Here is a 14410-nt window from a genome sequence, read left to right as displayed (position 1 = left end):
ACATTGCTTTGTCCTAGAACAATGGAGTTAGCTGATCATGGACTGAATCTCTGAAAAGATGAGCCCCAGACAAACTTTTTTTCTTCTAGTTGTTCTTGTCACAGTGATGAAAAATATGACTAAAGCAGCCACTGTGACTTAATTTCTCATTGCCTGATGCTTTCTGTGAAGGGTACTTGGATCCTACTTGTGGAATAAGGTAGTCTGCCTCTAGTCCACCTTTCAGTGCAAGGTGTTGAGTAGAGAAGCTTGAAGGTCAGAAAACTGGAAGGAAGAAGAAGAGAGGGAAGGGAAATAGCTGCAGCAACCTTTACAGGTAGTTGCCACATGTACATCAGCCCTTAACTACTTTTAGTTACTCTAGTGAGTTAGTTTTAGATTATTAATTGGAACCTTTCACCTCTCAGTGAGATGAGTTTATTATTATCATGAAATCAAAATAATTCATTCAGAAGACAAAATAAAAGTCAAATCAATATGACACTTCACATAGCAGAAATATCTCAGAGTGAGTTAAAAATGAAATAGCATGTTTAATCAAAGAAACGAAGGATCCTCTTCTCTTAAAACTATAATTAGCTTTTGCAAAGCACAGAATCAAAAGAATGTGTTTATTTTATTCACCAGCTATATATCTCACCCCTGAATTATGCTCTACTCTGCAATTTTCTTCATTATTCTCTAGAGAAGTTGCTTATATATCTGTCATATTTTAAGCAGGTTCTATACTATCTTAGATGTGCTATTTATCACAGTGCAGTAACTAGTCAGCCATACTCTAAGTGAACTGCTGATTATTATAGCTTTAGAACTGCAATCCTCCTTTTGGAATGAGCAGTTCTTATGCAAATTCGCAACAGATTTTTCCAGGTGTTGTGGCAGATCCTTTACATTTCTGATCCTCGGTCTTTTACATTAGCACTGCAGGGTGGGTTAATTATTTTCCACTACACTTTATAGATGAGGAACTACATTTGAATAAGGTCACCAAGTTAATAGTGTCCATGGCACCTCTAGAAGAGGTCATGCCACATGAAGTTTGCTGCTACAAGAGCTCAAGGTCTGTGGTTTTTCCATGCTGTCACATGAAAGCGATAATTATAAGGCTCAATTATATTAACTAATATTTATTAAAAACTACCAGCCATGTGCTAAGGCATTATATGTTTTTAAATCTTAAATAATCTTGTAATTATGATATTGAGATTTAAGGAAGGAAAGTAATTTCCCTCAAATTATACCCCAAATTGCAAGCATTATTGAGATTCACATCTAGGCACTCCCCTCTGAATTTTGAACTTGAACTATATACTGAGATAATCAGTCTCAATACTTGCATTGCTACACTGTGATGGTATGAATGTGGAGTAAGGAGGGATGGCCATTGAGTTGAGATTGCTTTATTTATATTCATAACTTGTATATTTCTCATATATTTTCTTTAAGCTGCTGCAAAACTCATTCATACAACTGAAATCATGATCTTTCTGATATTTAGATTTTCAGATAATTTTACAAAACATCATTCCTAGTTACATCAGTGTCTTAATTTGTAGATGATTTTGACTCTGCTCACATCAGGACTTTCTCTGTCAGGACTTTTTAGACTTACTCAACAGTAAGCATAATATGATTTCATATCTGAGTTAGTTTAATTAACAAAAGACTAGAAAACAATGAGGGTAAGGTTATGCATTCACTCCTAAACTGGACAAATTACCTGTTCATAGCCTTACAATCTTTTCATCCTAGTTAAATATACATCCCTGACGACTGCTAGGCAGTGAATATACACCCCTGACCACTGAGACCATAATCAGAACATATGTAGCAGAAATAGTGTTCTGGGGGTAAACATTAACTTTATGCAAATTAACTTTATTTAATGCCAGTCATATTTAAGGTGCTAAGTAAGTGTTTTGTGAGAAATGAGTAAACAAGTGAAGATAAATTCGGTGTGAACTTTTCCAGTAAATTGCTGACACATAGATTCTACATTTCATGCAAGTTTAACACAGAGTACAAGAGGCTCAGTTATAGACACATACCTGAAAAGAGTCTGCACATTTACAATGGTTTTGGCATCTGCCATGTAATCCTCCTCGGCACTCATGGTGCTCTCCTTATCCACAACCACCATATTGGCAGCAAAGGTCACTCCACACCTGAGCAAATCATCTAGGCTTTGATCAGAACCAACAGAGAAAAGAAGACATTAACTACAGTGTTAGAATTAGCACCCAGACTTGCTGATCTCTGTATTTATACAAGTTGTCCTTATAGATGGCTTTTCTAGAGTGTGCACAGATAGATATTAATGGGAATTATAATACAATATTATCTACTGACGTGAAATGATTTTATATGGAGCTCATTAGACTTCACTACATCCTTACAGTTTCAAATCATTTGTGTTAAGAATATTTACTTAGTAATATAGTTAATTATGTAAATGATATGTGGAAAACACCCATTTTGCAACCAAAAGAAATACAGGACTTTGTTAGAATTTTGTTTTTACAGTTAACATACTACTTAAAAGATACAAACTTTGATATATATATATATATATATATATATATATATATATATATATATATATTTAAATGTCTAAGATTCGTTTGGTAAGAGTAGAGATGGATAATTTCTATATTAATTTAGATGGCTAAGCCTAATGAAATAGAAAAATATAAAATGTTTATTTTTAAATGTCTGTTTTTACTTTATGTAAGAACTATGCACTGGAGATTGATTCTACACAGTCAAGAACATGGGAAAGATATACATATCTGTTGTATTCAAGCCTACCATTTAGACTACACACATTTTTGAGCAAGTTCTAGTTTTAAGTATTTGATCAGATTAAATAACCTGATTTTCTTGGATACATTTGATGATTGTAAACCTAGGATACAAATACCTGAAAGCTATAATAGGGTAGTCTTTTCTCCTATCACTGATAAAATACCTGACCATTTCCACTATGAATTAAAGAAAAAGATGTTTACCATTAAAGTCGAAAAAGGTTCATCATTATTCTCATTGTCTTTGCTTTTCACAAACTAGAAAAATAGGGCTGAATGGGATCAGAGAGACTAAACCTGAATGAGGGCAGGAATGTTCTAGGTTCAGAGTTGACAGAAGACAGATAAGGGAAAGGTAAATTGGATTCCATATCGTGTTTACAACGGGAAGTGTAAAACTGAAAGAACCACAGTTCATTTAAGATTATTAAATTGAAGAGCCAGGTCCCTGAGGATCTTTTCCAAATTCATAATTGGTTGAGCTGGCCATGTCACTTTAAGGGGGAATACTTTCCTTTTTGGGGGGAAGGCGGAAGGAAGGATTTCTTACTCTGTTATTAGGTGAGAAAGTATTACCAAAGCCTTGAGTCCAAGATCCCCAGGAGGAGTCCAGAAAAAATATTTCGCTTGAATCAGGAGCAATGTTCTGTGGCAGATATTTTATGGCTAAAACTGTGGAAACAGAATGTTATTCCAAATAAATTTCCTATGGTAAGAGGGGCTAGGACCATAACATCGAATCAATATGATGATCTTCAAGTTTAAATCTCTAGGGATACTTGGGTCTTCCTTTTTCCTAGAAAATTCTTAGTATTTTTTCTTATATCTACTAAAATAAAATTTAAAAAGAATTGTGCAGGGATTGGCACTGTAGTTCCAGGACAGAGAACTTGTAAGATCCTGGGTTCAGTCCCCAACAATGAAAAAATTATAATGAGTTGTATAACAAATGAGTCCCTTATGGAACACAGATGTGACTTAATAATCTGCCTTCAAATCACCTAATAATTTTAAATTACTTCCTCATATTTCAGCTTTCACAAATGTTTTTCCCCATTAAAAAACTCTATGGTAATTAAATAGGAAAAGAAAAAGGAAAAATTGCAAAAGGTGAGTTTGGATGAGGCTATATAGATAGAAGCTAAGACAGAAAGATGAATAATTAATCAACAATAATTTAATGAAACTGAACTTAATAGTTGACAAAAATTTCCGTGGGAGTAGCTATGGTTAAGTTGCTAACAGCTACCACCTATACCCATATGTATCAGTGAATTCCATCTACAAAGTATTTTCAGTCTATTCATAACCTTGTCAAGTAATATCAATAATTATCATTAAATATGAGTTTTAATCCACAGAAAACATACATTAGGAATAACATTCCTGAACCATATAGATTTTTTTATCTTTATGTTTTAACTGAAAATTATTATTTTATTTATTTAATTGTACTTAATCATTTTTTTCTCCTTTAATAAGTAGGCTACTAACTTGTCTATCTTAATTTCTCTCCTCTACCTCTCTGTACTCCCATTTTCTCCAGCATGGATGCTTTGCACTGTTTGGCCACGAGATGGCAGCTGAAGAAAGTCAATCTGGATGTTTTATTCTTTTTTAAAAAAAGTTACAGATAATCTAATTGGTGATAACACTTATGTCACCTTTCTCTGATTCCTTTTTTCAAGGACTAGAAAATGAAATTTATGAGTGTGAAGGAATATCCTTGAGTACATTTTAATTTGCAAAAGGGGTCTTCTTTTAAGGAAAATTTTAAACACAAGCAAAAGAGAATTATAAAGTAAACCTCCATGTTCCTGACCCTTAACTTTAAATAATTATCAATTTGTAGTCATCCCTAGAAATTTAATGGCCTCAAGTTCTCACTTTTTCTTGCCATAATTACTTTCGTGGAGAAAGAATTTGCTTCAGGGCATATATCATAAAAGGCAGAGAGGAAAGACTTATTCATTACCTTATATGATTTTTCTAGAGTTTTTTTTTTTTTGATGGAAAACTATCATTTCAAAATAACATTACTGGGTATAAAATGTGTGTAGTATTTAAATGGTAATTTTACTATATCTATTTTCATTTTAATTGGTTAGTATTATGATACCTGATAATATGAATCATGTTAATGTAGAAGTGAAGCTAAATATACTTTAGTCTAGTTGACCTTTAATGTATCCACAGCTAGAGAACACTTTTAAAATTATAATTTTCAACATATGTAGGATGACATGAGAGATCTCAATTGGCTAATTTTAGTATTTTATTTTGAATTCACTGACATTTTTTAAAAAAATGTAAAAGTAATGTATTTTATGTTACTTCATGTATGTTAATTTTCTGATCCTTCACTTTTTATGTTTTATTATGGTCTTATAATATATAAGAATTATTTTATATAAATAAATGCACTACATATGATATTTTGATGAAAATGTTTAGAAATTGTTAACAGATGTGTAATTAGAATAACTTAAGAAAATATTCCTATTTACAAATGTAAATTAAAATGAGCATTTCTACATTTAAGTTATGGAAATGATATAAATATATCACAATATTGAACCCTTAGAGGTTTTTCTTGATACTGTAACAATATTAATAATATCATATTTATACAAGATAAAAACTGAAACAGCTTTGGAAACTGAGCACAGCTGACAAAATTGACATGCAGTGAGATTTGTTTTAATTCAACAATAAGTTACTGCTTAGGGAGTTTAATATAAGATGTATAACAAGTGAATATAAGCTCTACATGCATAATTTATCACATTTGCAATACTGACATGACAAATTACACTCATCATGCAGTAACAAGGCACAGCACACAACAGACCACAGGACACTACAGTAGTAATGTGCTAAAGATTTTGTCACCTACTTGTCAATAGAGCCCACCATGTAGTAAACCATTGGAAACCAACAGATTGCATCCAGAAAATGCATATCTGGCCTAAGTAGCAGATGGGTTACAAAATGAAACACAATGTCACAACAGTGGCAGCATTTCTAAGGAAAGGAAGCAAGTTGACTTAGTTTGCATTTCCAAAACTAAACGCTGCTGATGAAATTAATTGTAAGTGCCTTTACCTTAACATTAATTATAAAAAAATTATACTTGTTATGAATCACACGATGCACTCAGAATTATAAAAACAAGTACTTCATATTTCTAAATCAGAAACATTATGTCATAATTCTACAAAAATACTGAATTAGCACCCTTAATTATGGCTAAAATATCTTATCGATGAACCTAAAAGTTACTCATGCAAATTGAGACCTTGAAAATGAACCAATGATTTTCTTTTTATTAAATAGCCTAAAGCAAGTACCTATTAAGAGTAATCATTAGGCATACCTATTAACAGCAACTTTGTATAAGGAATGTATACAATCAAAACATGCTCCATATTATGTCAGCATGTCAAATAAATACAGTATATATCCCCATGCAAAATATGAACTATATAAAATTATATGAATGCATTTTACCATTAGTTTATGGATTGACTTAATGTATATTGTTGAAGAAATATTTATTATGACTAAAATATTTACTTGTATTGAAAAGAATCATAAACCTAAAACTTACTTGGAAATCACTTAATATATTACATTCACTTTACAGATGTATTTCTTTCATGCATCTATTTAGTCAGCATATTTGTATCCCAAAATTTCATTTCATGATTTTTAAAAAATATTCAGGCATATTTTTTTTAAAAAAATTAATACCATGGTAAGTTGTAAGATATACAGAGTTGCTTAAATCTATGCACAAAATCACAAAAATGCAATATATCTTTAATCTGAAAAGAACAAACAACTCATTGCACTCTGGAGGCAGAGTTGCCAGAGAGGTGATATGTAAATTGGGTATAGAAGGAAAAGTAGGAGTTTGCCTAGTACAAGAAAAAGCAAAGGAAATTCTAGGCTAAGGTAATTATAGCACCTGCAGTTTTCCACAAGCTGATTCTCAGAGAAATTCTTTTCCCTCCTATCCTAGTTTCTTTTTCTTGGCCATTCTCCTATCTCTATATACTCTAAAGAAAAAGAAATCTCAGTACAGCTAAGTATAAAAAATGAACCCAAAGAATACCACTCTTACTGTCTTGACTAGATTCCTACCACCGGCAAATTTCTTTGTTCTCATTAAATGGCCCAATATATTATATCATTTAGATATATCAAACTAATTTTAAAATTCCTCAGTTTGTAAGTTATTTTCACTTTTTGCTATTTATTTTAGTCATTTCTAACATTTTGCTATCACATGTAACAGTATTATGCACAATTTTGGACATTTTAGTTTTTGAATTGTTTTTCATCATTGAATTGTTTTTTTGTCATTACTTCAAAAATTTCAGAGTATGGATATTACTAAATCATGGTCTATAAACATTTTCAAAGCTCCCACTGTGTATTGTTTTCAACAAATATTATAATAATATGCACTGAGCAGCAGTCTCTGATAGCTCCTATGGTACAGATTTGTACTCTCCTTTTTCTAGGCACAGTCATGCTTCTTATATGGAGGAAAGCCATTCTCTTTGCTAATTCAAGACCCTCTGTGTCTCTCTCTCACCCTGTTTCATAATTTTAAAAGCCTGGGTATGGATGAAAACACCCAAAGAGGACAGCCACACATGGGCCAAACCCTTAGTTTGTGTTTGGGATTTTACTTTTGCTTTATCATTTTCATTTTATTCTCTTTGTTCCTAACTTTTCATACAGTGCCAGTCAGGTAAATGAGTATTTTAAGTGCTAATAATTTATTTCCTGAGTTGAGTCTAAAATTCTTTACTATTAATTAGATACCTATTTCTTTTTAGTCTGACTCATTTCTTTAGTTTCAAACCATTTCAGTTTTCTTCTGCTTATCTTCTCTGATCATCTGTTCCAGTGTGACATCAGGTTTCTACAGTCTTTCAACAACACTTAATATTATGAATCATTCTGTTCAATAAAGATTTTGAAAAGTTGCTGGGTACTAACACATACTGAGGTCACTGGGTCAAAGTAAGTCTTTTATGTTATACCAACAATCCTATTAGAGTTCAGGTTGGAGGAAGGCCTTTGCATTTTGTGCTTTGTCTAATAAAGATCATAAAAACTAATTGGTCATTGAAATTACTGCCTTGCTTTAGAAAACTCATGAATTTCAATTATGTGCAGTTCTTCCACAACTATGTATCTACAGTGGGCAAACACTCATCTAAATTCTTACAACTTGCTCTTCAATTGTGGTCATACAGTTCATCTTCACATAAATTTATATGTTTCAAGGTAAATCAATCCCTTTGAAGACAGCATATATATTACCTGATGAAACATTTAATGTAAAGGGTCATAATGTGCTATATGCTTTACAAAATTCAATTTAAAAATGTATTCATCTATTACTAATATTGAAAAAGATGGTATAAAAAACCGGAAATACAAAAAAAAACCTCAATTTTGTATTTACATGTATTGTGCCTTCTCATTTAAACAAATTGACAGCTTATGTCACTATGATTACTGAATAACAAATTATATCACAGTCTCTTAATACACTAGTTCTTTTAAGTCATTGGGAGATAGTTAATTGGCAAGCATAGCTTTTACCTTGAGAAGCATTATTACTAGAAACACTAAACAAAAACACAAAATATCCATAAAACCAGATGTCCTTTTCTTAGGTTTCATCCCAAAGGACAGACAAAAATTTGAATATAAGAGAAAAATGCATTAACACAATAGAATAAGATGTATGTTTTTTTTTTTTAAATCTGACTTCTAAACAGAAAAAGCCTATCCATACCATTAGAAATTACATTAAAGTGATTACATTAAAATTAAATAATTGATAGATATAATGTTCATCATAAAATTTCAAAATATAAAAAGCAAATGTCAAATTTGTTATTTATAGCAAATTTATAGATCAAAGTTGCTTTATATATGTAAAAAAGTATTTCAAATCAATAAGAGGACAGAAAAATAGATCTAAGGCAGAATAAATTCAGAGACCAAAAAAATGCAAAACAAAACAGGCTGAAATTAGTAATTAATGAAATAAAAATTCCACAAACAAAAAGTAACTGATGTTAGTAAACAGAACAAAGTGAGCACATTTAATAATTAGTCCTAACTATAATTCTACTTATGTGCCTGAGACCTCAGACTGTCATAAAATCTGATAATAAAAAATGCCATTATATGCAAATATTAATAGCAAGTCATTGTTAGGAACTGAAAAGGTGTATAAACTTGCATGGATTTGCAAAATTCAGGACAATTATTCCTTTCCCATTAAACTGATAACCATAATAAATTTAATTTCTTTAATTCAAGTTCAAGAAATGAGTGTAATATGCCTTTCTGAGCAGTTTATTTAGTTAACATTTCCTAATTCCACTTGTAAATACTTTACTTCTTCCTAAAGACATTAAAGATTAACTGCTGATAGTCTAAACAAATTTTATATTTTTATTAATTGGGTTTTCTGCTCATTGATTTGAATAGTAACTGTTTCTTTTTTTTTTTCTTTTCCTTTTCTGGTACTGGGGATATGAAGCCCATGCTAGGTATACATCCTAGCACTGAACTGCATCCCATCTTTTTTACTTTTTATGATTTCTGAGGCAGAATATGGATAAGTTTCCGAGGCTGGACTAAAACTTGTCATTCTCCTGCTTCAGCCCCATGAACCTCTGTGCCTAGTCAGTGTTATCTACAGACTGGCAGAAGGGAAACTGTGTCAGATCTTGCATCAGTGTTTTCTGTGCATTACTTACATGCAGTCTCACAATAACTTCCTAAGTGTTCTCATCATTTTAAATCAGAAAGTTGAGGCTTGCAGATTCAATAACGTGTAATAGGCCTATCAAGAGGTTAAGCTTATATCTTGTCATAGAGCTCTGTCTGAAGCCAAAGTTTGAATGTTTCTAGTAAGGGCACTGATATAAAAAAATATCAGTAATAATTTTATTAATGCTTTTAAAATAAGTTGAAGTGTTTGTGGTATTATATGTGAAAAAAAGGCAATTTAATAAGTGACTAGTAAAAATGAATAGCATAAGCTTGGATTTTCCACTTCATCTTTGTGTACCTCTGGGTAACAGATTTCAGCTTTTAACTTGCTTTTCTGGTATTATCAGATGACTAGATGACCTTCTGTGTAGGAACCATAATCAAAATATTGACATTGATGAGGCAAGGGAGCCAACACAACAGACGGCCAGTCAATCAGAAATGACACCAGTTCTAATGAACTGCAGAAATATTAGAACTGCTGTAATAAACTAAGAAAACGATGTTTTTCAATATGACCATTTCATTTAATTACAATTTAACCTATAGAAGTCTTTGTGTATATAAATACTGTAAACAATTATTTCACCATATTATATTTGTGAATATTGTAAATTCAATTAACATTTTTAAATTTCATACTTATGATCTTTTACTGATTGTTATATTAAATTAACTGAATTTTCTAAATAGTGATGTATCAAATATTATTTTCAGCAGTGCTTACAGGAATTTAAAATAGAGTCAAACTCTCAAACCCTCAAAACTAAGTAATAGTTGTAGAAGTGTGTTCAATCATTATTGCATAAATTTTTTTTGACATGGAAATATTTTAAAGAGAACATCTTTTTTAAACTATTTTAAGGTGAATTGCAAAACACTAGCCATTTCAGAGCAAAGTGAGCCTTGTCGTTTAAAAGGGGGAAAAAAAGGACTGAATAAAATTTCCAGAAACATTATTTACTGGTGTTCAGTTTTTGTTTCCTCATTCTTGCCTCAAAGAACAGAGGAAATCAAATACAAATGTTAGACGCCGCTTTTGAAAAGCACACATGAAGCTAATAGATTTTACAGCATGAACTTTGAACTTATAACTTAATAAACTGAAATAATCATAATACATAAGAACGAATTAAACTCTACAAGAATCAATTAAACCCTACAAGAATAAATTAAATCCTACAAGAATGAATTGAACCCTACAAGAATCCTACAGCAGTTTTTCATTAACTATTGGTTTCCAAAATGTAAGCTATTAGGAAGGCTAATGTAAATTTTAATGCAAAATTAATATGAAGATAAAATATATTCTTGCTTTTAGAAACAATTTACAAGGAATATGTATTTTTAATGTACCAAACAACTCTAAGTTAAATATGATTACACCTGAAATAACAGTGAGCTAGAGATTGCTTAGAGGTTCTAATTCTAGAATTTATTTGGTAAAGGTCATATAACTTCTTTGGGTCTGTTTTATATCATCTTTTAGAGACAGAATGTATCACAGTCACTTAGACTTTAGCTTATTTAGATGCTTACATTGTAATGTATAGAGCTCTCTGAGCCAAATCTCTATATAATGTATTTCTTATGGAATAAAATATAGAAATACAGGTAAAATGCCTGGTACAATAATGAACATGTAACTAAATACTCAATAGTTACAATAATTATATAAAGAATGGAGGTAAAGTATATTAACTTTATTAAATGATCACTATGGTATTATTCAGATAAAATTTCTCTGATAAAAACTACAGTTTTATTTGTACAGAAATATCGACCAGTTTGTCAGCAATTTAAGGAAGGAGAGTTTTCAGATTTTTCTGTAACAATTGATCAAATTTAGGAACTAAGACAGTAAAAAGAACCACCTGCCTTTATAATCCCAATATAAAAATCAATCATTCCATAGAGACACGATAGTAACCTGTTTATTAAAAATCAACAGCAAAGGACTGACTTGGTAAAACTACTTTGAAATTTACTTAAGGGTACATGAGAATGATTCCTTAGCTCCTGCAGAATGGGACCAGGTGGAAAAGGGCGAGGGGTGGGGGAGGAATTTGTGATTCTCAGATGGTATTATTTAGATGGTCTGGAGATTGAATCAGAGGAGTCTATCTCCACTTCATAAAGAGAATTCCGCTTCCAACTATGGACAGATAGTTTTTTGGCAGGAGCTTTACATTATCAGGACAAGAAATCTCATCTTCAAGTAACATGAAGAGGAGGAAAGGGGAGTTTCTTCCCTTAGCTTTATCAGAAGGATGCTATATGTATAGCTCCATTTGCTTCAACTCAAGCTTCTCTACATCTTTCTTTCTGTGCCCTGGGGCTTGAACTGATCTTGCTTGAGCCAATCATCCAAGATAAGGCTACTTCCAGAACATCAATTCAACTAAATTCCTATCTTAAAATTCTGTTTTGAAGGGACTGGACACTCCACCAACAGAGTAAAAACCTGACAAGTTTAAGTTCACAATAAGAATCTCTGCTGTGCCAGCTCTTCTAGCCTCTTTATATCTTCCCCTCACAAAAACTTCAGAATTTAGGGTGTGTTCAAAAGATTTGGGAAGAGATTGGCAACCACTCTATTGCTATAGTCATCCCACAAACCAAATTTTCTTCTCCTCAAATTTGGGTTAATATGCTTTTATTTCTTCTGGCTTTGTATCCAAGTTTCTGTTCCTCCATGCCCACCCTTTCCTTAGATGGCAAAGAGGTATTACAAAGTCATTGCATCATTAAACCTGAAAATTCTTCAAATTAAAATTCTACAAATGTGCTCAACATGTAAATTAACCATTGTGAAGATATTGAAAAAAAGGATATATCAATGAGAATTTTGATATTGGTATATTCAGAAAAAAAATGAAGTTATAATATTTTGGGGAAAATATCTCTGTTCTGAGGATCTTCTCTTGATATTTTTAAAACACAGAGATAAGGCAATAATATTTGGCCTCATTTATTTGAAAATTAGCATCATTTTTGAATGGATGAGGAAAGAGGGAAAAGCCCCAAATATGACTTTGATCTAAGGACCACTTGTTATTAATTTCCTGGGATAGAAAGAAATAGTATAATTTTAGAATAAAATGGCTTTGAATATCACATTCAGTGACTTATATTTATATTTGCAGAAGAATTTCACAAAACTACTCATGTAGTCTTGTTTAACAAAGGTAAGTCAATCCAATAGTTTCAAAATAAATACATGATAAAGTATTATTTCTATTAATATATGTTATAGAATGTATGTTTTAATAGTAGTATATTAATAACATATGATGATGTCCATAGTATAACATATAAAAATGGAGTAATAAATGCTTCTCTGATAATTAATAGTTCTTTAGAAAGAAAACAAAATTATTCAGTTTTGGCAGAGATTTTTCAGGCTAGTTGATTAATTTAAGGAAAATTATAGTAATTATTTCAGTGGCCTGCTTCCCATTATTTCAGTGGCCTGTTTCCAGTAGATGACCACTGGGAAGCAATTTTATGTAAAATTCTCAGAGCATTCCAGTTACGTTTTAAGTAGTATTTGTGAAACATAACCATATTTTATGACTTTTACATATCACAGCAGAGACTATATCTCCCAATGAATCATGTCCCATAATGTGTCTGATTTAAAATGCTATTTATAAATTAAAGTCAATTATTTTTATATACATAATATGATATTAAAAACTCTTTGTCTTGTTTGTGTATTTTAAAATATACTTACGGGTTATCCAAAAGCAGTACTATGGGATTAAGTTCTTTCTTTGGTCTATAATATGCCCTGAGAGGAACAATAAAATTATACAATCCATTTCCAGCTGTTTCAGCTGCAACTATAATTAGTTTATTTTTGAATCCATAGGCTTTTGCGTCCTCATAGTAGTTATGCTGGCAACTCTAGAGAAGAAAAATTATACAAAGAAATGCCATTTTTAAACTCCACTAAAATTTGGTAAAATAATTTAGGATATCTGGAAATGTAAAATTAATTAATTAAATCCTCAATTTGTAACAAATTTAAAAATAGTTACATTTGTCTGTGCCCAGTTCTCCAACTTGAGTTAGGAAACAAAAGCTTGCATGGGCAAGGTAAATAGGTAGCTTGATGTTGAAAGAGGAGGAATGTGTGTGTGCTCAAGTCCTACTATTATGTGAAACTTGCTGCCACTAAGTGACATCTGGGAACTAATACTGAAACATTACCTACCTATAACTTTCATTTCCAAAAATATAGCAATATTATAATTAAATAACCTTAAGGATATTTCCAGTACTGAACACCTGAAGTGACAGACTAAAAAATGAAATTAAATAAAACAGAAAATGAAATAAAACAAAACAACAAAAATCTCTCCTAAATACTTAGCTGAGCTTTCAAGATAATGATGCAAATACTCAAAATAATAATAATACCAATAAAACAAACAAACCAGAAGGACATATTACCAAAGCTCATTTTTAGCTAAAGGACACTTCTCTATTTCCTGAGTCTAGAATTTGCTGGAGTTAACATTACTAAACCAAAACTATTTTAAACTTAAATGATCTTTATAGAAAATTGCTTTAGTGTTCTGTCCTTTCACTTCTTTACCGATGTACTTGGAGCTATTTTTATTTGCTTGGGTTCAGATTAGTTCTCTATGGATTCATCACATCTGGAATATTCTTTGCCATTATTCCTTAAGAAAAAAAAAATCATAAAACACTGGCAGAAGTGAAACACCAAGAATAAACAGAAACAATAAACAAGATAATTAGACCCACAAAGATTATAGTTTTTG

At 31.2% G+C, this 14410-nt stretch overlaps 1 protein-coding gene across 2 annotated transcripts in view; it reads right to left on the bottom strand.

Moving 5' to 3' along the window:
* The window catches only part of KCNT2 (potassium sodium-activated channel subfamily T member 2), a 362366-nt gene that overhangs the window by 77539 nt on the left and 270417 nt on the right, over nt 1–14410 (bottom strand). For both annotated transcript variants that reach the window (XM_081298140.1, XM_081298141.1), the window contains exons 19-20: nt 13354–13526; nt 2049–2183 (exon numbers count right to left, since the gene is read on the bottom strand). In XM_081298140.1, coding sequence (XP_081154266.1) covers nt 2049–2183; nt 13354–13526 — 308 coding nt within the window. The remainder of the gene's footprint in view (nt 1–2048; nt 2184–13353; nt 13527–14410) is intronic.

The sequence above is a fragment of the Spermophilus citellus genome, assembly GCF_964194105.1.
Source record: "Spermophilus citellus genome assembly, chromosome: 6".
NCBI classification, from domain to species: domain Eukaryota; kingdom Metazoa; phylum Chordata; class Mammalia; order Rodentia; family Sciuridae; genus Spermophilus; species Spermophilus citellus.
This window is presented reverse-complemented; position numbering and strand designations above follow the sequence as displayed.